This window comes from Denticeps clupeoides, chromosome 14, assembly GCF_900700375.1.
Source record: "Denticeps clupeoides chromosome 14, fDenClu1.1, whole genome shotgun sequence".
Taxonomy (NCBI): Eukaryota; Metazoa; Chordata; class Actinopteri; order Clupeiformes; family Denticipitidae; genus Denticeps; species Denticeps clupeoides.
In genome coordinates, this window is record NC_041720.1 from 8,852,313 (window position 1) to 8,875,582 (window position 23,270).

The window sequence follows — 23,270 nt, forward strand, 5'->3', positions numbered from 1 at the left end:
ATGCCACCGATACGCTCTGGCTGCGAGAGTCTGTGCTGCTCATCCCAAGCTCGCAATCGCCGCACACCCAGACCCTCCGCCGTCCTTGATCTGATAGCGTCCAAGGACAGGTGGAGAGCCGGCAGGAAGCTGGGAAGACAGGGCCTGTAATCAGAAAGAGGAGGCATGGGAAGAACAGTCCCCCAGACCTCTGGCGAGCCCTGCGCCAATTTGGCGAGGGGTCAGCTTCCTGTTGCCACATGAAACCAAATCGGAACCTGTTCATCACCATGAGCTGGACTGAGGCTCGAACCCCATGCTGAGAAAAAAATGATGTTTTGATGAAATGTGACTGGCTCACTGGCATATACCATTCAAATGCATCATTTCTCAAATTAATCATTTTTAACTGGGCCAGACACTTGACCCTGAGTTGCTATAACTCTGTAACTATGCCAATAATGTAAATGTAAAAACTGACACATGACCAACAGCCACCAGTTTCTTTGTAGCCTTATGAAGAATCCTTGGAGCCTATGGAAAAACGTCATTAAGATAACTTTAGAATAAAATTTATTTTATTGTTGTGGACTTACACTGGAAGGGGCACTGCGGCTGCTGGAACTTCGTTGTGTTTTGTTCATTGTTAACCTGATTTTGTGCAGCTGTTGTGGGCATATAAATGTCCCCTCTTGTATCGATTCCGTGCCGGGTCCTTAATCTGACAGTCCTGTTCTGATGCGTGTCCCTGTTTTATGTAATAAACCCCCTTGTCACAATGGCTGGACATGGCAAGGAAAAAGGACGCATACGCACGACGTCACGAGACAGGGCTTTAATACATGGTAGATAGGACAAGGGAAACATCACCAAACAATGACCCGGCGGCGAACAGACGCGAACAGGGCAGCTTTACACAATCATACACAGGAGATAACAACAAGGAAACATAATAACACAGGACCAACTCCGGACCCGGAGTAGCCCCTGCCGTACCGGATCATGACACCCCCACTTCTGAAGCCATGCCAATGTGTCCTTTCCTGCACCATGCCGCCATGACAAGGAAAAATCTTTTGGCTCAAGTGTGGGGGGTGTCACCTGTAGTGCCTGTCAAAGCCCTTTGAGACATACTGTATGTGATTTTGGGCTTTACAAGAAATAAGTGTTGTTGTTGTTGTAGTTGTTGTATCAGTTTATGTGGCTGGATGCTTAATGGTCAGGACTTCAATGCTGAATCCAGAAAATATTTCACATACCATATACAGTGGGGCAAAGTATTTGCCAACCACAGATTGTGCAAACTGTCCAACTTAAAAAGATGAGAGCAGTCTGATATTTCCATCAAAGCTACACTTCAACTGGGACAGACAGAATATAAAAAAAAACATCACAGCTCTTGAGAAGATGTACATGGAAGAATGGACCAAAATACCAGCAACAGTCTGTGCAAACCTGATGAAGACCCACAACCAAGGTTACATTAAAAAGTATTGAGGTGAACTTTTACTATTGACCAAATACTGTTATGCACCATTATACAATGATGCGATGTGATTCCCTCTATTATCTTGTTTTACATTTTGTCTCTCACAGTTGAAGTGTGAGAGACCTCTTTTTAAGTGGGACAACTTACATAGTTGGTGGCTGCCAAACACTTTTTTGCCCCACTGTAACTGCTTTATACTGGAATAAAGCCTGGTTGTTCTTCTAGGTTCATTGTCTACTAGGCTGCAAGACATATTTTGACTCCACAACGAGAACCCCAGACAGACATTTGAACCAAGGTCTCAAACTATTGTGGCACCATTCCACAGGCCAAAAATACAGAATCACAAAAATAACCCCAGGCTCTCCCTTATTGGGTGCAAAGCAGCGCTAAGGGCAGGTTCATCATCACTGCTGGGATGACAGAGGATTAACAGTCAGCGAGCGGCAAGATATTTTCCAAAGAACTCAGCACGCCGCTTACCTGAAGCCCCTGGCAGCCTGCTTCTGCTTGATGTCAAACGAGGAGGTAACTGAGCCCCAAAAGCTTTATTCCTAAACCAGAACTGCTCGAGATGGGTGTTTGGAAAGGGGGAAGAGGGGGTGTTTTTTTAAACCCTCATCTCTTCTCTGCTCATCCTCTTCATCTTGCAAGAGACACGATTCCCATCGCTTTCATCTCCCCCCGACCTGGCCGAGCAGCACAGTCATTAGTACACAGAGCGCAACGAGGGCCGAAGTCGGGGCACTGTCCCAGCCAACCTACACTACATGTAAATCTCCAGTCCACGTCAATGTCCGAACCCTCGTTAACCCGAACCCCCAAATAAGGCTGCAGGGTGGGAATTGGGGAGTGGGAATTAGCTGTGCCCAAGTGTACGCTCAGCAAATACAATATTGACAGTGAGCCATGGCTGCCTGGCCTAATGACATGGCATGGCTAATTAAGCTCCAGATAAGAGCAAATAATAGCCAAGACAATTATGTAACAATTAAATACTGATTAATGGATTTTTACTCTCCTTGAGCAGCTTTAAACGACTTCACATCGTTGGGGCAGAACCTTTCGTCCGATCCTGACAGGCTTCAGGAAAGTGTACATCTCTGCTTCTGTGGGATTTTGCGTATCGAATAAATGACTGACTTTTAATCCCAATAGTGGTTGGTTGAATATAGACACATGAACCACAAAAGAGCTCCTTAGTTATAAATCACCAGTTATCATATTTTAAAATACATTGTTTTCCACAGGTTTGATGTCATTAGTAATGTATCACAATTGTTGTCCTTTGCTCTGAGATTACAGTGCTACGTCATTTAATGATTTTGTGCCTGATTCCATTTCAATGAAAAAAACCACCATGGGTGCCGGAAGATTTCCTCCACTTAACCTGTCTTGGATTAATAACATGCATTTTACCAGTTAGCCATCTGTTCATATTTATTTCCGAAAATCTAAAACAACGTGCCTGCTATGGATACGCAGATGTTGCGTGTCACTCAAATACTGGCATGTGGGCTGCACAATGATTGTAGCCTACACCTGCCGATTATTGGCCCTGATGGCTTGCCGTAGTGGGCACACAGGCACCTGCAGACAAAGTTGGGTTGGATTTTACTGTCAGGTGGGTTTTTTGCGTGTGCCCCCTCGCTCACTGTGTTTTACTCAATAGGCCGATGAATTCATTGATAAAACAGCACAACGGATGGAAGGGGGTGGGGATGATTTAGACTTTCTTTGTTTCCGGGGGGGGTGACATCCCTCTTCTTCCCCCCTCAACTTGAGTACTGCCTCCAACCCTAACCCCTCAATTTCAAAAAGTTTCTGGAACACGCTGTAACTTCCCTACCAGCTTCCTTTTGCACAGGTTCAAACTTGCCCAGCGCTCAGCATCTGTTGTGCAGACGACCGTCTCATTTACGACCAGGAAGCCGCGCTGGCACAACACGTACCGAGTAAAAGATAAAAATGGCAGGGAACCTTGTCTCAACAAGTTTTCGGAGACACGTCTGTCTGGAACACTGAAGCAGTTGCTCTCAAATGGCGTGTCTGACTATGGGAGATGAAAAAAAAAAAAAAAACGTGCATGGGGAATTGAGGATAATGCATGGGTGTGGTATAATAAATATTCTCTATGCAGGGGTGTGACAGCTTTAGTATTATATGGCCAGAGCTGGACCTAATGGCCAGCAGGCTGAAAAACCTTCTCAGACACTGTGACGCTGCTCCTCAAATTCTCATTGTGTGGCCATGACCCTGTATTATTTCAGCATGCACGGCACAGCGGTTGCATGTAGACAAATGTAGCACACAGCTTTTCCGTAACAGATGAGACTTTTGTTTCTTTTGTTAAGGGGCGGCCGTGTGAAACGCTGAGATGTCGTTTCCCCAAGCGGGGCTGCTTATTAAGAAGATCTGTAAATAACACGTTTGCTTAGCTTTTTACCACGTCATCATAAGATGAGTCATTTACAGTTAGGGTTGGGTTGATAATGGATTTCTGTGTTACTGAGTGCTGTACGTTTTACTGATAATTTGTCTAATTTGCCTAATGCACATACGGCATACTAATGCATCTCTTTTTTTTTTTTTTTTTTTTTTTACAGAAAAGTAATTTTTTAATTATTAAATTTCATCCTCACCGCATTTACATCACCCTCAAATTAAAGTGACGTTAAACAGGGCATCGGGGCAAATAGGCATCTTTACGAACTCAGGGCCCTCATTAATCTCCAGAATCCCGTAGACAGTACCTCACGTGGCCTTACACACATCACCAGCTCATCACCATTTTTTTTGCCCCTGATATGCGCTTGGGCCATGCATGGGCCGCTGTTCCTGAGGCACCAGAGCGTGGCAGATGACTACAAGCCCAACTAGACTCCTCTCTGGGGGTGGGGCGGGGGTGGGTGTAACGCTTGAGATAAGCTCCATCCTCATCTTCAGGTGCAAGAGTGATGTGACTAAGCTACCACTGCGTCTGGATCATAGTGGGATGCAGGTGCACAAGCAGCTAGAATCTGATCCAGGTTAACATCAGCCTGAGCTGCGATTGAACCGATTACACGAAGAGGAATGAGAACAGCTTCTTCCAAGATGCCAAGAATCTTTGGGTTGCATCCACAAGAAAACCTCCTGTTCCAGATGCCCTTCGTTTTTTGAGCAGATGGGCCAGATCCACACTTAACTTTGCCTTACATGGATTGGACAGGTCCTGTCTTCCAGACCTCGGCTGAAAGTGTAGTCATGGAGATCGTGGAGTCTTGTTTTCAAAAGCGTCAGCAACTCGGTTAGTTAGCTAATGTTACATCTGTGTCATAAAATGAGGCAATAAACACACAAAAAAATATGTGGAACTCAGAATCAGAATTAGATGCAGTCCCTGAGCCAGAGAGGTATGTTAAATACTGTCTGTTAAAAAGGAGCTATGTTAAAAGAAGACATAAACTAATATGATACAAAATGTAATACAAATATAATACAAAATGTGATAAAATATATACAATTTAAATTAAAGGGTGAGGTAGTAACCTAATTGCACATGAAGAAGCTTTATTGCACATGAAACTTTCCATCTTTCAACCCCATCCACAGAAAACTTTTCTGATCTGGTTTTGTGGACCTTTTTAAGCAGATGGGCATGGTCCCAGATCAGATTGTGGATTCTGCTGGTCATTGTCTTGTCCAAGTCCTATATTAAAGACCTCAGCTTATGAGTACATGGGCATGAATATAAATGTGCCAGATGTGTGGAATGAGGAACATATGAGCGGAATAGATCTGGATGTTGTGTTATGACACATGTAACACAGATTCAGGCCAGTATTTGCCACAGCATATTTCTTGAAGAAGACCTTTGTTGGAAATGTATGCCAAAAAGGGTACTGCTTTATTTCGATTAGCTAATCTGAGCTCGGATGCAATTGGCTGTTATATCTAGACTCCAGAACTCAATGACGCACACATACACACAGCGCCGAGCAGGCACGGTGCGTCTAATGAAGCCTTGTGAGAGAGAAAGGCGAGGGGAAAATTAGATTTTCACCCGAACACACATACAGTGCCATTATGCAGTGCTTATCCGAGCACCGCACACAACTCTCAATTACCCAGTGACAGCAGATCAGCTGCCCGAGTCCCTTTACATATGGGGAATGATGTGTACTTTTCCATTAATGGACGGATTCCACCGTACCCATAATGCCGTGAAGCTGTAACTTATTGTGCACGGGTGATTATGATGGGAGGTGGGATTCTACTTAAAATGCCTTCAGGCTACAGTATTACAGCGGAAGGCCATAACACCATAATCATTTCAGCAGAAACATATTTATTACACCATAACCACAACTGCAGTATCGCTTTTTTCTTGAATAAATGGGAATAAATTGTACCTTACGTTGAGCGACGGTTTGCTTCTTTCTGACAATTCCTTTAAATGTGTGTTTACAGACTGTGTATTTTTCTTTGTCTCTGACTGTAAGTCTCCTATGAGAGAGGAAGATGAGTTGCCATTGACTGGACCCTGTCATCAGCTGTCTGACTCGGGGAGAGGAATGCTTCAGACACGCTCGCCCCAGGAAATGCCAGTAAAGAAGAGTCATGGGTCACCGGTTAATGAAGCAAGAAATATGCAGTCCATCCTCCAGCTTCATAAATAACTGGCCCCTTCTCCCACACACAGCGAGAGCGTGAGAGGAAAAAAGAAAATGAGCGCCAGAGAGGGAATGATCCATCTACTGGACAGTGCCCTAATTACACATTAAAGTTTAATACGTTAATACGCAACTGTAATTACTCTGTGAAAAATAACTCGTTATTAATCAAAGGCATCTTAAATGATCAACCACAAATACCTGTACCGAGGACCGAGTCACAGTTCTTCTCAAATGTCACCACTAGATGGCGGCCTTTATTGCATGTTGAGGTGAAAATTACAAATTACAGTTGCACTTATAATTGCAGGTAATTATCCCCCCCCACACACACACACAATTATTAAATATGATGTGGTCACATTATACACAAATGTTTTATACACATAATTTGCCAATGTGAAATCTAAATAATTTATTTGTGATTGAGTTTTTCTAGTCCTCTTGAAAGAAAGAGAAAGTGAAGTGATTGTGAAACACTGCATTACAGCAGCCGGTGCCACAATGCAATGTGTCCTCTGCCTTTAACCGTCACCCTTGGTGAGCAGTGGGCAGCCATGACAGGCACCCGGGGAGCAGTGTGTGGGGACGGTCCCTTGCTCAGTGGCACCTCGGTGGCACCTGGGAGGATCGGGATTCGAACCAGCAGCCTTCCTTCGGGGCTGCTTAACCGCTAGGCCACCACTGCCCCAAAAGCATGAAGCCTTCCCTCACACACTAGAAAGAACAATGCTTAGGGTCAATATAAAAAAATGCATATTATAAATGATCATAGCCCATTGCCCAGGCCTGGAAAGGGTTTAATTGAGCATCGGAGCCACCAAACTGTGGATGCGGGGATCCTGCTCATCGACTGTATTCCCCTGATCCGCTGCAGACTTTCCGCGCGACGGAACCTGCTGCCATGAATCAAGCGGAACGTCCCGGGGCTTGGGGGTTCGAAAAAAAATGCTTTATAAGCCCCTTTTTGACAGCTAAAGTGCACATGACAAGCACTCCGGCCTCTGACAAATTTACAACTGAATCTTCCAAAAGGATGATGCTGATGGGGCAGATGCCCCCATCCCGGCAGCACGAGCACATTAAATCTCCATTAGGATCATATGTAGGCGTTACAGTAAGGGAAGTGATACGGGGAAACAGTTTTTCCTCAGTCTTTCTGCCCGGGCCGTAAATTGAGGCCTAGCTTGGCATGGCCCCGCCCCTCACACTCAATTACAGCTCTCCCGCCATAAAACTAGCTGATAACATGGCTAAATATCTTTTGTTCTGTTTATTACTGATTATTAATTGGTAATGCATATTGATAACTTGCGAAACGTTGGGAAAACGTTTATTTTATATTGTTGTCCTCGGGTCCCAGATCTAATTCTGCATGCACAAACGTCCTAGCTTGAAAACCTAGTAACTTTTTTTTTTTTTAGAATTAGTCACATTTGGCTGAATGGTCAATGGCACGTTTCATGGCGTTATTAAAGCCAGAAAATAACTTTCCTGCTTTGCATGAACTGCAGGCCCCGCCGTCTCTCTATTCTCTTCTTTCCTTACTTTTAATGACCTGAAGCATTTAATAATGCATTAACTGGCTTTAAACGGGTGAAGTGGATGCACCGGCACCAAAACATTGCTGAGAGGTTGATGGAGGGTAAAAATATAATGTCAATAAAGTTACATTATCCCAGTGCTGCTTAAGTACTTGCGGTGGAAGAGAGAACAGCACGTTTTCTGGAAGGGCGGCCCAGTAGAACCACAGAATAGGCTTGTGGGTGGTTCCCAGTACGTTTTTTAATACATTTCATGCATTGTTATTGGGGTTAGTCTTTTTTTTTGGCCCTGTAGCATGTGCTCTTTCACAATAATGTTTCATTATAATACTTTCACGAACGTCACTTGTGAAATATTAAAAATTCGGGGGTGGTAGTAGCCTAGTGGGTAACACATGAACCAGAAAACCACAAAGTCACAGGTTCAAACCCCCATTTCATGGTTCCTGGCAACTGCTAAACTGGGTGGTAGTAGCCTAGTGGGTAACACACTCGCCTACGAACCAGAAGACCCAGGTTCAAACCCCACTTACCACCATTGTGTCCCTAAGCAAGACACTTAACCCTGAGTGTCTCCAGGGGGGGGGACTGTCCCTGTAACTACTGATTGTAAGTCGCTGTAAATGTTAATTTAAAAACTTTTGTTATTTTTTTCCATCTTTAACAAAAAGTTCCCTGATCCGGTTAGTGTATTTAATAAATTTGCTTCTGTCAGTCAGCTGGAGTTAACCAGCTCTCCTCGCTCACCACGACCGGCGACCGGCGACGCCTCCCGCGGATGACGGACGCGTCGCGTCGCGCCTCCTCCTCCAATCGCGGAGGCCGGAGGCGCAGCCGGCGGCCGTGGGAGGCGCGGATCTCCCCCCCGCGCTGGATGGGGAGCGGAGGAGGAGAGGATGCTGCGCGGACCCGGACCCCGCCATGAAGTGCGCGCAGCCTGAGCCGAGCGCGGTCGCCGACGCCGCGGCGGCGCGTCCCGACGCCTGACGATGGACAGGGCTGCGGAGCCGGACACGGGCGCCGCTCAGGTGACCGCGACCCCGTGAACTTTCCACGCGCGAGTCTCCGGGGACCCGCGGGCGGCGCGCGTTTTGGGGAGGCGCGGTGTGTTGGAGAGACGCGGCGTGAGACTCGCCAAGTTCGCCGCGCAGTCCGGCGGCAACTTTCGCCCCGTGAAATAGTTCCCAGGGACGCGATAAGGGATACGACGTTTCCGGAATGGCTCCGCGCCACGGAGCGTGAATCTGTTTCCGCGCGGTTTTCACGGGACCACCTGAATGAAACATTAATGCCGCGCCACGGCATGAAGAGCAGGAGGCCACGACTTTCTTCTCCACTCCTCCGCGCCCAAGGGGGGAAACGTGACTGTTTGAGGTAAAAAAAAAGAGACGTGGGGTGGGGACCTTTGCTGATTTTGCTGCCACAGGTGTCCCAAGAAAAGGCACTCGGGCCTCTTCCAGAAGTTAGTGACCCTTATTTGCAGGGAAACGTACAGAAAAAGATCGAATTCGCGCGTCTGTCCGGGTGTGACAGCTCCGTTCTCGCTATTCTGTAAGTTCCCAACACTCAGGACACGTGACGTAAGCATGTGCATTTGTAATAAAAATGTAAAAGCTGTTGCAGAGTGAATATTTGGTATTTAGTCTTGGAGCGTTTCTGTCCACGTTTCTTTGCTGTTTGTAACGTCGTGACCTTTAATTGTTTGGGTTCATGAGCTTGCATGTTTAGTCTGGACTCTCGCTCCGAGTTTATGGGTCGGGGTGAGAAGCACTTTTATCTAAAAAAAAAAAAAAAGTGTTATTGCTTCAGTTTGATGGTATTTTGACTGGTTCTTAACTCATAAAAATGCAGCGATAAACATTTTGGATTTTATTTCCGACAAGACGGGTGAAAAAGGAGGACTAGTGAGACGGATACAAGCAAGGTGTTTCTGAGAGTGAGGACGCGTCATAGACTGATTGTCCTGAGGATCTTGAGGGTCTGTGCCCATCCAGTGACACACCAAAAACCACCTGTATGGTGTGTGTGTGTGTGTGTGTATACACCCACATGCATATACACACACCCTCCTCTGCTGTTATGCGATTGGCCTGCGTCCGTATGAATCGTGCCGTTGTTCGTGTGTTAAAGATGGGGAAATGAGGGCATATATAAGATGAATGCTAAATGCTGAGAAAAAAAAAACTGATTAAAAATGAATTGCCCTGCGGACACCTTTTCGCTTAAAGGTTTAAGGTTTCACTTCTGTGGTGTGATGAAACAGTTGAGTTGCACATAGTTCTGCTAACATGCGTGTAGATACTTCTGCGTGAACATTTTCCGTGCACGCCGCATTTAACGGGCCGTTTTATCTTGTAGAAGTGGCTCTGACTCTGCGAGCGTGTCGGTCCTGGGATGAGAGCCTGTCGGCCGGCTTAGAAGTGGACCCCCTTCTCCCTTCCTTCTCCTTCCCTTCACCATCAGCCCCTCTGCACACATGCAGGCCAAGAAGAGGTACCTGCTGGTGTCTCTGGGGGCCTGTCTTCTTCTGCTTGCCTACTTGTGGGGAGTGCAGATCGGGGAGTTTCACCACCAAAGCCACCACCTCTACAAAGTCGCCCAGGGCCCCGGACTGGCCGGACCGCGCTGGCCGGAGTGGAGCCACTCTCTGCAGGCCTACCTGGACGGGGCTGAGCAGGAGGAGGACGGGCCCCTCGTCATCCACCAGCACTCCTCGCCCCGGGAGAGGCGCGAGATCCGGAACAACATCTACAAGAGCCGGCGGTGTCGGATGGACACGTGCTTCGACTTCAGCCTCTGCCGGCGCGGATTCAAGGTGTACGTTTACCCCGAGGCCAAGGGCGAGAAGATCTCGGAGAGCTACCAGAAGATCCTGACGGCCGTCCAGGAGTCCCGCTTCCACACCGCGGACCCACGCGAGGCGTGCCTGTTCGTCCTGAGCGTGGACACTCTGGACCGGGATCAGCTGTCGGCGCAGTACGTGCACAACGTCAGAGCGAAGATCCAGAGCCTCCCCTCGTGGAACGACGGGCGGAACCACCTCATCTTCAACCTCTATTCCGGCACGTGGCCGGATTACACGGAGGAGCTGGGCTTTGATATCGGCCAGGCCATGCTGGCCAAGGCCAGCGTGGACGTGGATAACTTCAGGCCACGCTTTGATGTGTCCATTCCCCTGTTCTCAAAAGACCACGCGCAGAAAGGAGGGGACAAGGGACACCTGACTCTCAACAACGTGCCACCGTCGAGGAAATACTTGCTCGTTTTCAAGGGGAAAAGGTACCTGACCGGCATAGGCTCCGAAACCAGAAACGCTTTGTACCACATCCACAATGGAGACGATATCATTTTATTGACTACCTGCAAACACGGCAAAGACTGGGAGAAGCATAAGGACGGCCGGTGCGACCACGACAACGAAGAATACACAAAGTAAGCGCTGCGGATTTATGTGTCGATTTGGTGGCTGGTTTACACGCCGCGTTGCGCTGCGTACGATGAGTCGACGTAATTGCGCTTCGTGTTGTTTGGGCTAAGTACAAGGTACCTACACCTCCAGCTCATTTGAATATTTCATTTCAAAAAACAACTTGCCTTCCGCAGGATATTACTTTTTCACGTTATTTCAGCGAGGTGCTTCGCCTGAAGAGACTGTGGTGGCCGCGCCGTGCCGTGCATTTGCATATCCTCCAACATTAGCATATATCGCACTGTTTAAAGTGATTCATCATCCGGGTGTGTGTGTCCTAAAGGATTTTTTTGGGGGGGAAAAAATGTATTATGAGTTTGACTGGGAAGTTTCTTTTTTTTTTTTTTGGTTTTGTTTCTGGCATAAATGGCGCAGAATTGTCTGGGGAACCGGCCCGCAAAGTGCAGTTCACGTTCTGTTGGTTGCTTTGTTATGAAGTCGGGGTAAAAGCGCTGTGACAGAATGCTTAAGAGGGACCTGTGCGCAGGAGACGCTCCTCCAAAACTCCGCTTCAGCTTCTGACGAATGAAATCGGCGTGAATGGCGGCGGGTTCACTTTCGCTGAGCTGCTGCGCCCGCCCGGGGTTTCGGTAGTAAAATGGCGCAGTGTCCTCATGGTCACAGTGCCAGCGACATTGCGTGCGGGGTCCTTTAGGATGATACCTGTCACAAGAACACTGTACATGTCAAGCTGTGAAGGAAGTGAGAATGGCTGCAGAAGATTTCATCTTACATATACAGGCCTCCATGGATGGACAACACGAATCTTGCTGTCCACTATGTCCCTGTTCCTTTCCATCTTTCCCACATGGCCACAAAACGGTAACTTGCATAATCCAGTAATCCTTTACGGAACCACGTGACGCGTCACGCTTGCCTCATTTAACCTGGGACCACATGGGAAGAGCTGACCCCCATTGTTTGGCCGAGCTCTGATTTGTTCTGTGCCGCCGGGTTTTGGCCCGCCACCCTTTGTTGTGGCGCGTCCCGCTCGCGGACAGAAGACAGCGCCGCTGCTGATAACGGCCGGTCCCGGCTTTGAAAGTGGCATTCCAGTGTGCGCTGCTGTTTCAGCGGTGGCCAGTGTTTAAATCCCAGTTAAAATCCCACAGGTGGGAGTTTGCGAGACGGGTCGGGCGGTTTCAGAAGAGGGCGGCGATAAAGATGTGAACCCCATTGATTAATAGCCGATTAATCGTATCGTTACTGTGACTACTGTAATAATGTCTGTTCTTCAGGACACTGCCCCCCTGAGAACTTGCACAACCTACAATGCGTCATCACAACGTTGTCATAGCGCCTTTCAAAAGTTTTCTAACTGGGATGTTCTTCAGATGGAACTACTTCTGTAAGAGGGGGTTTGACCACTAGTGACAAGAGATGCAAAAAAGTCTCTAGGGATGTCAAAGAATGTCTGTATAAGTTGTCCCCAAGTGTCTGAAAGTAGAACGGCTTTTAGCCCCCGTGCGGGTCACATTTATTTAAATGACGCAACATGTAAAGTGTGTTTACATAATGTATATTTATACTTGTATTATTTTATCTGTATCAGTTATTTGGGCCCGTAGTTGAGTTTTATTTTCAGTCACTATGCATTCAGGCACAGTTATAGCGTGGCTATAGGCAATTTAATGAGACTACTGTCCCTGTCCAAGTATACATGCACAGGAGTGGAATTTATTGACCAATGTATGTCTGACTACACTATGATAGATGACAATATGCCCCATTTCAGCTTGTTAGCATTTTACACTTTTTCTGGTTGACCTTTTTTGTTGCAGAACAAAATAACACACAGGTGCATATTTGTACCATATTGAGCAGTGAACTGGACAACATCACAGCTTTGTAAATTGTGCATGTGCTGTATTCTTTTTTACGTATTTTGCAAATAAAATGCATGTAATGATGCTCATAAATAAGCTGACGTCCTCCCACTTTTGGGTCAAAACCCAGTGGGAATTGTGGAGCATGCACAGACCACCAGGGCCACTTAGGGTCCAATTAAATATGTACATGCTGAAGTAGACTCACAGTCACATTATGTGGGCGTCCTAGTCTGAATTTGAATTAGTACGATTCCAGTTTGTCTAGCATGAATAGATGTAGTTTGAAAGTCATTAATTAGATCAGTCCACCCAATAACAAGCAGCTTTGCTCAGACTAACCATACTTGGCGTACAGTAATAAGTTTAAGTTTTTGTGGACAGCAGCAAAATGGAAAAGTCTTTCTCTACATTCCAGACAGTGTGTGGCGAGTGTAAATAGGTTGATGTATTCAGTTAGCCTGTGTGCTGAAGAAGAGAGAAGCGCTCTTTTTCGCCAACGCTAGGAACAGTGCAAGTGAAAGGCCTGGACCACGGGACACTTACAGTTGAAGTGCACCAAGGAGGATGTCAAAGCAGCAGAATAAGTCAATGGCGCGACTTCAGCTGAATTAAATAAAGGCATGTACCCCATACTGAGCAGTAAAGGGACAAAGCTCAGATGATCTGACTGGACAACAGGCACCACAGAACAAGGGCTCAGCTGATATTTGTGTCCTTATCAAATAGTGCGGGAGTGACATTAAAAAGTGCTTCATTTCAGAACACAGTCAGATCTCTTTGTTTGGTCCTTTTAGGTCAGACAAGAAGGACGCCCTGCTGATAAGATATATCAATAGCCCCTAATTTAGGGATCTTCTCTGCCGGGTGCCGTCTGCTCATCTATCACTGGACACATTAGTGTGCACATTTACACGAAATGATTTGCCGCCCTTAACAGAAAGGGTACAAATTGTTGGCGAGCTGCACACAGTTCACTGTACTCCCACCTACTCAAATTTTATCTTAAATGTATACACAGTTCTTCATTAATTCATTATTATTAAGTCCAATGTAAATGGGATTAAGATAAGATAAAATAAGATAATATGATCCTTTATTAGTCCCACAAGTGGGAAATTTATTGTCATTGCAGGAAGTGGACAGTACAAAATAAAATAGCAAAAAACAATAGCACAGACACTATGTCGACTGTACAATATAAAAGGTAAAAAATAATTACAAAATAATGTACAAAATAATTAAATAAACATTCCTAGAATGGAAAAAAATAAAACAGTGAATGTGAAAATATGTCGGTAAATACATAAAAGATATATTTGTGAGATTTTACATATGTGCAGAGTGGGTAGATATACACATAATATGTGTATATGGAGATGGTGTACTGGATGTTGACACAGATGGGATGTGGGGGGCCTAGTACAGATTCTTTAGTATAACGTCTAAGGCAATTTGACGGCCAGTTTTTTAGACCTTTAGTGTCTAATTGAGGACACTGTCAACAGATAAGTAGTGCTGATGCATAGGGGGATATTTTGTTGAACAATATAAGAATTGGTGACTCCGAGTTGTCCGTAGATGACTGCTTAGTAAGAAGTGGTTCCAGAAAGTGAATGAGTGATTTTGTCAGAAAACTAGCATTTTTGAAAAAAACATACTTTATGGGACATAAAACACAATATAAAATGTCATGCCCATGACGTCCTCTAGAGAGTTGATTCATTTACCAAGTTTCACCCTGTCAGGGGTTGACTGTGTTCTGGCATCACACGTCGTACTTATACTACCAGTCAAAATTTGGACACACCTACTCTGTTGCGAGAGACTATGGAGACTAAAATGAAGAATCCAGTGCAAGAAACATAATTAGTATTTTATTTTTATAAATGATATATGTAGCCTAGTGGGTAACTCACTCGCTTATGAACCAGAAGACCCAGGTTCAAATCCCACTTACTACCATTGGGTCCCTGAGCAAGACACTTAACCCTGAGTTGCTCCAGGGGGGACTGTCCCTGTAACTACTGATTGTAAGTTGCTCTGGATAAGGGCGTCTGTAATACTGTAAATGTAAATGTAAAGTGAAGTATGTTTGATGAAAGTCGCATCTTTCTACCTTATTGACAGCATTATACACTATTTTCATAATCAAAAACCACAAGATTAACATGATTGAATGAAAAGAAAGTGTTCAGCATAAACCTTCAGGACCATCTCCACTCAAGGTGGTGGGTAGAAGACAAGAGTGTAAAATACTGCCATCACAGCAGGAGTCCCCTGCTTTGGAGAGACTAAAATGTTTTTGGCCTGTTTGCAATTTTTTTTTTATTGTATAATCTCATGTGTGTTAATTCATAGTCCTGTGACTTCACATTTGTTGTGTAATGTAAAAAGAGCCATGAACGAGCAGGTGCATCCAAATTTGCCCATCCGAAATATTATAAAAATCAGCACCAATAATCTGTTGATCCTAAAGATTCACGACATGGGTGCATTGCGGCGCGGGAGATTTGTGGTATAGCTAGCACCAGCCAATGGGAGAGTTATGAGTTGTCAGTATGCAGAGTGCCGGCCTTCACCGACTCGCTGCGGATTGATATGTGGAAGCCCCTGAGAAAATAATTAAGTTTTGTTTTCCCGTCTGTGGCTTTAGCCCATTATCTGGGATTACTTACTGTAGAGGCCTCCTCGGCGTCTTGCCGAAATTAATGGGTAGCGCTGTTCTTACAGGAAGTTAATCTATGAAATGCTTCATGAGATAATTAGGATGTGAGGAGCGGGGAGAGTGAGACGCGGTGGCTTTCGAGGCGTAATAGTATGTGGTCCCATCTTAACCTGCTGTGATGTTGCTAGCTCAACTTGAGATTCATTTATTTTCTCTCCAAATTTGCCTCACGCACTTTGGCCGTTTTTTTTCTAATGGGTCGTGTATGGCCGCTATGTTCAGGTTATGGTTAACCTGTCATTAAATAGCTTTATTTACCTGCGTCTTCACATGGCCCCAGCCTGCGTTGCAGGTCACCTGTAAACCCAGACGTCCCTTAAATGATGTGTTTTTGTCCGATTAGTTTAAGCAGAACAAATGCTAATTAGAATTAAAATCAACCAATGACCAGCGAAGTGCAAGGACAAGTGGGGCTTGTTTTTGAAAAGCATTTTAGTCGCAGCTCTGTCTTTGAAAAGGAGTGCCTGTGCAAATTAAATCCTGGCGGGAACGCTGAGGGACGGAAATGTCTTTATGCTGTCAGTGCAGAAAAGACGCCTTGTAAACCGCGGAATTAAGGAATCATTCTTTAAACACGGTTAGCACAACACCGACATATGATTTCATCAGCGTTCATAATGATTTACTGCTGACAAAGACGCGCATCTGGCTAATCGTGTTACGTGACACCTCACCGGTGCTGGAGAGACGCACGGCGAATCAGAAATTAAATGAAGACTCCCCGACCGGGCAGGCTGGTGGTGTGCATTTGTATGAAGACCTTTTGGCAAGAATTAAAGACAATAAGATGCAATATTGATTCAGAGTGCTTTTGGGGGCGGCCTGATCAATGGGCCACATTTTAATGTAAACGAGAGCCCCACCTCCACTGCAGACTCTCCGGGGGTGAGAGGGAGATGAACTGTGGCAGCATATCTTTATTTAATTTGGATTACACTGAATTATGTTTTTAAATGGTCATTTATTCATTTACTGGTCATTTTCTGTATGATGCATTCAGTTTGAGAAGAAAACTCAACAAAATCATTTAAAAGCTGTGGGTCTTTTAAGATATTTCTTTAAAAAAAACCTGAAATTAGTCTGAATAAAAAAAACTATGAAACAGTCATTGAGTCAGAGTTTGAAATAATGATGTAGTCAAAGCCACATTTGCTAATATACCAAACACTCAAAGAGTCTGAATTTGGACGGTTTTATTACGTCTTTAATCAGTGCAGACATTTTCAACTGTATTAAAATAATTGAAAAAGGTTGATTGATAATAACTAATTATCTGAGTGATATTTTGGCAATACATGCAGTCATGATTGAGAAGGAATGTCATAAACAATGACATAGCAATTACAACTCAGCACATTATTTTAATCACATTTGATGAGGCACGCTTTTTTAGTAGCAGTACAATTCCAGCTGCTTTGCTTGCTCACCAACCCCCAAACCTGAATGCTATTGGTATTATTTTTTTGTTGTATTGTGTTTTTTCTTTTTTTGTTCCTGTCTTCTCATTATTTTTGTGATAGCTCTTGTCTTGGCTTAGAATTTTTGATTTAGGACTCTCTGCCTGGTATTCTATGTTACTGTGCTTTTTTCTGTGCCTTTTCTGTGCATTTGTCTGCCTGTTCAACTGACTAAATTCCCGCCTTGGCCCTCAGTCCGTTTAGGTGAAATACAATTCCCTGTCACTTCTACACTGGACACTCACCTTCTGCTCATGTGCTGTCTACGATAGACAAAAGGCCTTGACTTCTACATCAGCTTTCTTACCTGACAATTTATTTGTACCTTCACAGTCAGTTAGTGCCATCTAGTGGTCCTTCCATATAGGAGGGGTAATGTTTTGTCGCTACATGTTGGTCATCATTAAGCAGATAAGAGAAGTTCTAACTAGGTAAAGCACATGCATTACAGAACAGTCCTTCTCAGCCTGCACACAAGCCTGGAATCACCATCCAACATTCCTCAATGGAAACGGAGACATCCTCTGATGAAGAGAAATGGACTGGGTCAGGAAATAAAGCCAAGTATCCTTTTGGTGTTTCCTCCTCCGTTGCCGTTTTAAACTCTCTGGGTCTGATATCTGCCCTCTATCCTTGATGGAAAAGTTAATGGAGAAATTGGATGGGAGTCAGCCACGAACACTTTCTCTTAGATGTTTCCCATCTGGCTGTGTTGTACAGGATCAGCGCTTTGTGTTTCTCTCCCTCTCTCTCTCTCGCTCTCTTTTGAAATGGCCCATTAAGAAATGTATATACAAAACTGATGTTTACACCCATGCTCAGATATAACCAAGACAGTCTAGAACACCTGTCCTGCAACTTTTTTTTGCTGTCTTTATTTATTCAGTTCCCATGTAGCAAGTTGCGAGAATTAAAATTAAGTTTTCCGAAGGGGGTCATATGTGTCTGATTGATGGTACTGAGCAGTAAACGCACAGTAAACTGTGGTTAGAAGTGATATTAAGTAGGGGTGTTGAAATTATTTGTACAATTGATGCAGACGTGGACGATGCGGCATCAATGCAGTGCAGGACATAATCAATTATATCATAATGATGTTGCCCATTGATTTTCTGGTGGAGGTGTAAAAATTCTTGTCATAAAAAGTAGTGCCGGTAGTGACTGCGGCTGCCTGATTTAAGGACAGCGGTGCTCCGGGGAAGAGTTTCGCTTTGTCTGATGCTCTACTCACCGGCCTTGTGCGTGCACCATGGTCAAAGTTGATGTTTTGAACTTATTGTATGACGTTGAACTTGAATTTGACCTTGCGCCATGACGTATTTTTGTGGACTAAATGCAACGGTTTTCTGCTCATTGTAGCAAATCATAGAGTCTTAAAAAGATCTTAATGTGTTTTTTGCCAAAAAAAATTAAGTGATGTGGTTGTGCAACAATGCAGCACAGCACACGGTGACACAACGAAAAGCAGTGTGTGGGGATGGTTCTTTGCTCACTGGCACCTCAGTGGCATTTTGGCGGTTTGTGATTTGCACCTGAAACCTTCTGATTACGTGTCTGATTCCTTACCCACTAGGTCACCACTGCCCTAGTCTGTTACAGAAATTTGGAAGGAAAATTAATAAAATGCTACTTAAGATAAAAAATAAGATAATAAATGTAAAAATTATTACAATTAAGATTGTCCCTTGAATAAATGTAGTGATGACTCCAATGCAAGGTCTTAAATTTGATTAAATGTCTTGAAAAGTCATAATTTGGCTTGCTTAAACCTGCATAAAGCCTGTCTTGCTACCATTGTGTCACTGAGAAGAATACTTTACCCTAAATTGTTACAGGGGGCGTGAAGCTGTAATCTGTTTAAGAATAAGCTAAATGAATTCATGTAAAGGCCACTTTAAACAAAATAATCTTTTCGATTTGAGGTTCATGATCATAATTAATGTTCTTTAATGAAAGGCAGTACCAACTGAGCAGCTGTCAGCTGTGTACAGATGGAGGTTCATTAGACATCAGGCTGTGCCATTCATGTTCAGTTTCACTGATTTTTGGGATGTATTCAATGACACCAAAATGGTGAATTAACACCTTCCAATTTTGACCAATACATGTCCAATGTAATGTAATCTAACTGTATCTTCAGTTTGCTGTAGAGTTATGAAATACACCATATATTAGGGCTGGGAGATGTGGCAAATACATACATACACATATATATATATATATATATATATACACACACACACACACACACACACACACACACTTTCCCAATTTTAAACGATTCGTTTTTTCAATCGATTTTTATCAAAAGTTTTACATTTCCACACTGAAATTTACCTTACACAGCGGCTTTATCTGCTCCAGCTTGGTTTGACCATAACCAATAGGGTGGCAAGGGATCTTTTTTTTAAAACATAGAATTTTCATACTTAGTTTTTAGAATTGTCCAAGTAAACATTTGTGAGACCATGGGCATCCTACACACCTATTCACATTGCTTTCCCTCCTGCTTGCGCTATGTGAAGTATTGCTAGAACCTAGAGCCAGCACTTTGCACAAACATAATTTTTGCCCAGGCTAAATTTCCATCATTTTACACGGGTTAGCATGGTAAATGAACAGTCAGGTGATGGGTTTTGATTTGCATGAGAATAAAGCGAAAATGGATGCTGAGGAGGTGAAATGGAAGCTTGCATCTGGCGATTAAATTTTGCACAACACACCCACTTTATGGTTACTGACTAATGGTTACTCTCCTATTCTCTTACTCCACACAATGGAGACGATGCCTAACTGCCCACCTACACTAAGCTGTTTACGCCATGTATATTAGGCACATCTCAACATGCTACTTTCAACTACGTCCAACCCGCTCATTTCCCCCCACATTTAATTTCCTTCTTAGTCTAGTGTTTGTGTGTGTGTCTGCTTTCGGCTGCTCCCAGTCCCTTCTGCCCTTCAGCCCTTCCGGCGCCAAGAAACGTACCGTCACGCGCATCCATAGTGGCTGGGATTTAGTCTGCCGCAAAGTTTGATGGTACAGTCAGTAGAACCTTCACTGGGCTCACGATTCGATTCGATTACGATCATCAATGCCTCGATATTGATTGCAATGCATCCCAAAAAAAATTCTACATTGTCACATGATGTTTTCAAATATATTACGGTCTCGGACTCCTGTGTGGACGCTTCTATTTACTATAATAAGCAGAAAAAGGGGTCTGTGTTCAGTCTGCGGTCACCTAAAGCCACAAACAGCAGAAAAATGCCTGATTCAGCACACAAAACATGTTTGTATACGGTTGGTTTGAACAACCCTTACAATCAGGTTGGCCAACCAAACGGATTCGGGCTTTTAAAAAGCTATAGACTTGTTGGGCCGGGCTTGGGCATAACCGGGTTCAGGTCTTGTTGGGCGTAACTTTAAGCCTGATTACGTGATACTGCATCTGATTCTTCCATATTCCATCACCTCAGCAGCCACATGTCTCCATAAAACAATTCATGTATTTATTGTGATCATGAAAATGCTCAATCACCCAGATCAAGCTGATTTTAACTGCAATCATTGTATAACTGCCAAGCCCTACCATATAGGCTTCTAACTAAGGAAAGTTGTGAAGAACGACTGCATACCAGATCTCCATGAAGCCAGATGGAGTAGGATATGTGCACCATCATGTCAGACACGAACAATCCCTGATTATATAAAAAAAACAAGCAATTTAACCAAGAACTCTGCGTGTATGTCAGTCAGTAGTCTTTGTGCTTTAGAGGATCTACAGTAGTGTTGAAATCTCTCGGCTGCAGCTAATTGCTGTTTTAAAATGACACTGATTACTGGAAATCAATAATGTTTTGGAGAGGGGTGGGGGTTTGGGGGGGGGGGTTCTTGAACATCTGAAAATGAGCTGCCTGACGCTGACTCCTGCTGATCCTTCTGCAGCTCTTCTCTCTCGCTGAAGGGGGTGTAAAGTGCGGCAAATCAGGGGTCTGATAGAAGTGGCGGAGAGCCTTTATTCACGATCGAGGGCCAAGTTGAAAGCTTGTCGAAGCTTTTCTTTCTGCACTCACACACTCAACGTTAAAAGTGCCACCCTCTAAAATCTTGTCTTTACAGTGCCGACATCACGCTTCAGTTAACCCATTTAAGCCTCTGTGCTCAGTGCCGGGGTCCCATGTGGTGGGATTTGATGGCATGAAGTGACTGAGCTTCCTTGCTTCTCTGTGGGAGACGTTAACAGGGCCTTCCCTGAGCCACAGCCAGGTTGGAGGCTACAGAAGGGTGCTGGAGGTGTGGAGGTGGAAGATACAAGGCCATTGATCCCTAAGTCGGTGAGATCTAAAATGGCCTTTTTCTGAGCAACAAAGTCCCCGGCCCCTTCCCTTTCACCGACGCTGGCACGTCAGTCATCTTAACAACGTGGCCTTTATGAAGAATGACAGTCCCCTGAATAAAACTACACTTTATTTGTCCTGTCAAAATCAATTTATAAATCCAAGATTTACATTTAATAGCATGTCAGGTTTTTTTGTCCTCCTCACATGCAGTGACAGGCACACACACCACAGATTACAGAGTTCAAGAATCTGTGTCAGATGTTTTTCTTTTGCAGACACAATTTTGGTGTCAGCTTCAGAATAGGATGATACTTGGATAAAGGAATTTGATTATAAAGTCCTATGAACAGAGAGCATTTTTTTAAACACAGAGCTGGAAATATGATCAGGAGATTTTGCCACCAACAAAAGGCTTCGGGCTGCTAAAGTACCCGATCGTGTTTCTTTACCCCAGTTGCATGTAATCACAACCAGAGACAAGAGTTTTTCCTCTGTGGTTGCATTGTATCATAGCACAGTTAGCTTTGACCTGACAGCTGGACCCTGGGAGTGAAAATGGGCAATATTTGTAAATCCAAAAACTATTTGTATATTGAAGTAGAGAGACTAAATAGCATGTGCGAGACCAGTCAACCATCGCTGTATTCTTGTCCAATATTAAACTATCATTAAAGATCCTGTTCAGTGAGAATGAAATCAACGAAAAGGGGTTGCTAGGTTGTCTTCTTCAAAATCAGATAACTACCAACTGTCACATCCGCGACCTGACGGGGGAAGGAAGCGCAGAGGCAGGACATACTGGGAAACATGATTTATTAAACACAAATCAAAACGGCATGATGGCCAAAAACAGGGGTGAACAAAAACATAATGTAGGCGTGTGCTGATTGCCAGAAATGAAAACTACGCACATAAGTTGCACGGTCCAAATGAAAATGTCGCAGCCCCGGTCGGCTCCTGCCATGTCCACCTAATTACTCAAATCTATCCGTATCTTCTTACGCTTGGTGCATGGAGTTGCACCTTAAAAAAAACTGTCCAGCTAGCTGCTTCGTGGATGATGTTACTTAGGAAACCGTTTATCAGTAGCTTGTCTTTGGTGTCGTACTGCTTAAAGGGTACATTACCACTTGCACATTACCTTGCTTTTATCAAACAAGCGAATCATAGCAAAAATGTACACCATTTCATTTTCTTATGTTTAATATGTGTATATAAATCCACTCTGTACTGATGTACACTTACTTATATTCTATGTATACAGCAATTCACAAATATATTTTATTTCTAAAACTCACATCCACTGTTTTTTTTCCAGAATAATTTATTCATCTATTGAATTTTTGGTATATCTTGTACTGTCCACTTTCTGACTTGACAATGTAAATTTCCCACTTGTGGGAATAATAAAGGGTCATCTTATTTCTTATCTTATCTCTTAATAACCCGTTCTTCTTAAAGATTAGAGAAGGAAACTTTACTGCCATCGTTAGGATTGGGTCAATAATGGATTTTTCATTACTACTGATTGTTGCCATATAAAAATGTTGATATGATCAAGAGTTGCCTTGGCAAAACATGCAATCGTATGTCACAAAATATCAATATATAGACATTGAGATATATCAGATGTTTTTCAGTTGGTTAATGAAGGATAAACTGAAGCCTCAACTCTGGCCTCATGCCTAAGATGCAGCTCACCAGTGGCAATATTTCATGGTACAACACTCCCACTGGTGAGATACTGGATAATTAACCTAATTCATATCTCTGTGTTGGATC

General features: G+C 44.0%; 1 protein-coding gene across 4 annotated transcripts in view; it reads left to right on the forward strand.

The window, feature by feature from the left end:
• The first annotated feature begins 8,555 nt into the window (after positions 1-8,555).
• The window catches only part of LOC114763427 (exostosin-1), a 217,719-nt gene continuing 203,004 nt past the window's right edge, over positions 8,556-23,270 (forward strand). Inside the window, exons 1-2 of one of the 4 annotated variants that reach the window (XM_028953118.1) lie at positions 8,556-9,041; positions 10,026-11,099. In XM_028953118.1, coding sequence (XP_028808951.1) covers positions 10,144-11,099 — 956 coding nt within the window. In that variant the 5' untranslated portion in view covers positions 8,556-9,041; positions 10,026-10,143. Of the gene's footprint in view, positions 9,042-9,097; positions 9,219-10,025; positions 11,100-23,270 lie in introns of those variants that run through there. The other 3 variants (XM_028953119.1, XM_028953121.1, XM_028953120.1) reach the window with 3 other exon arrangements.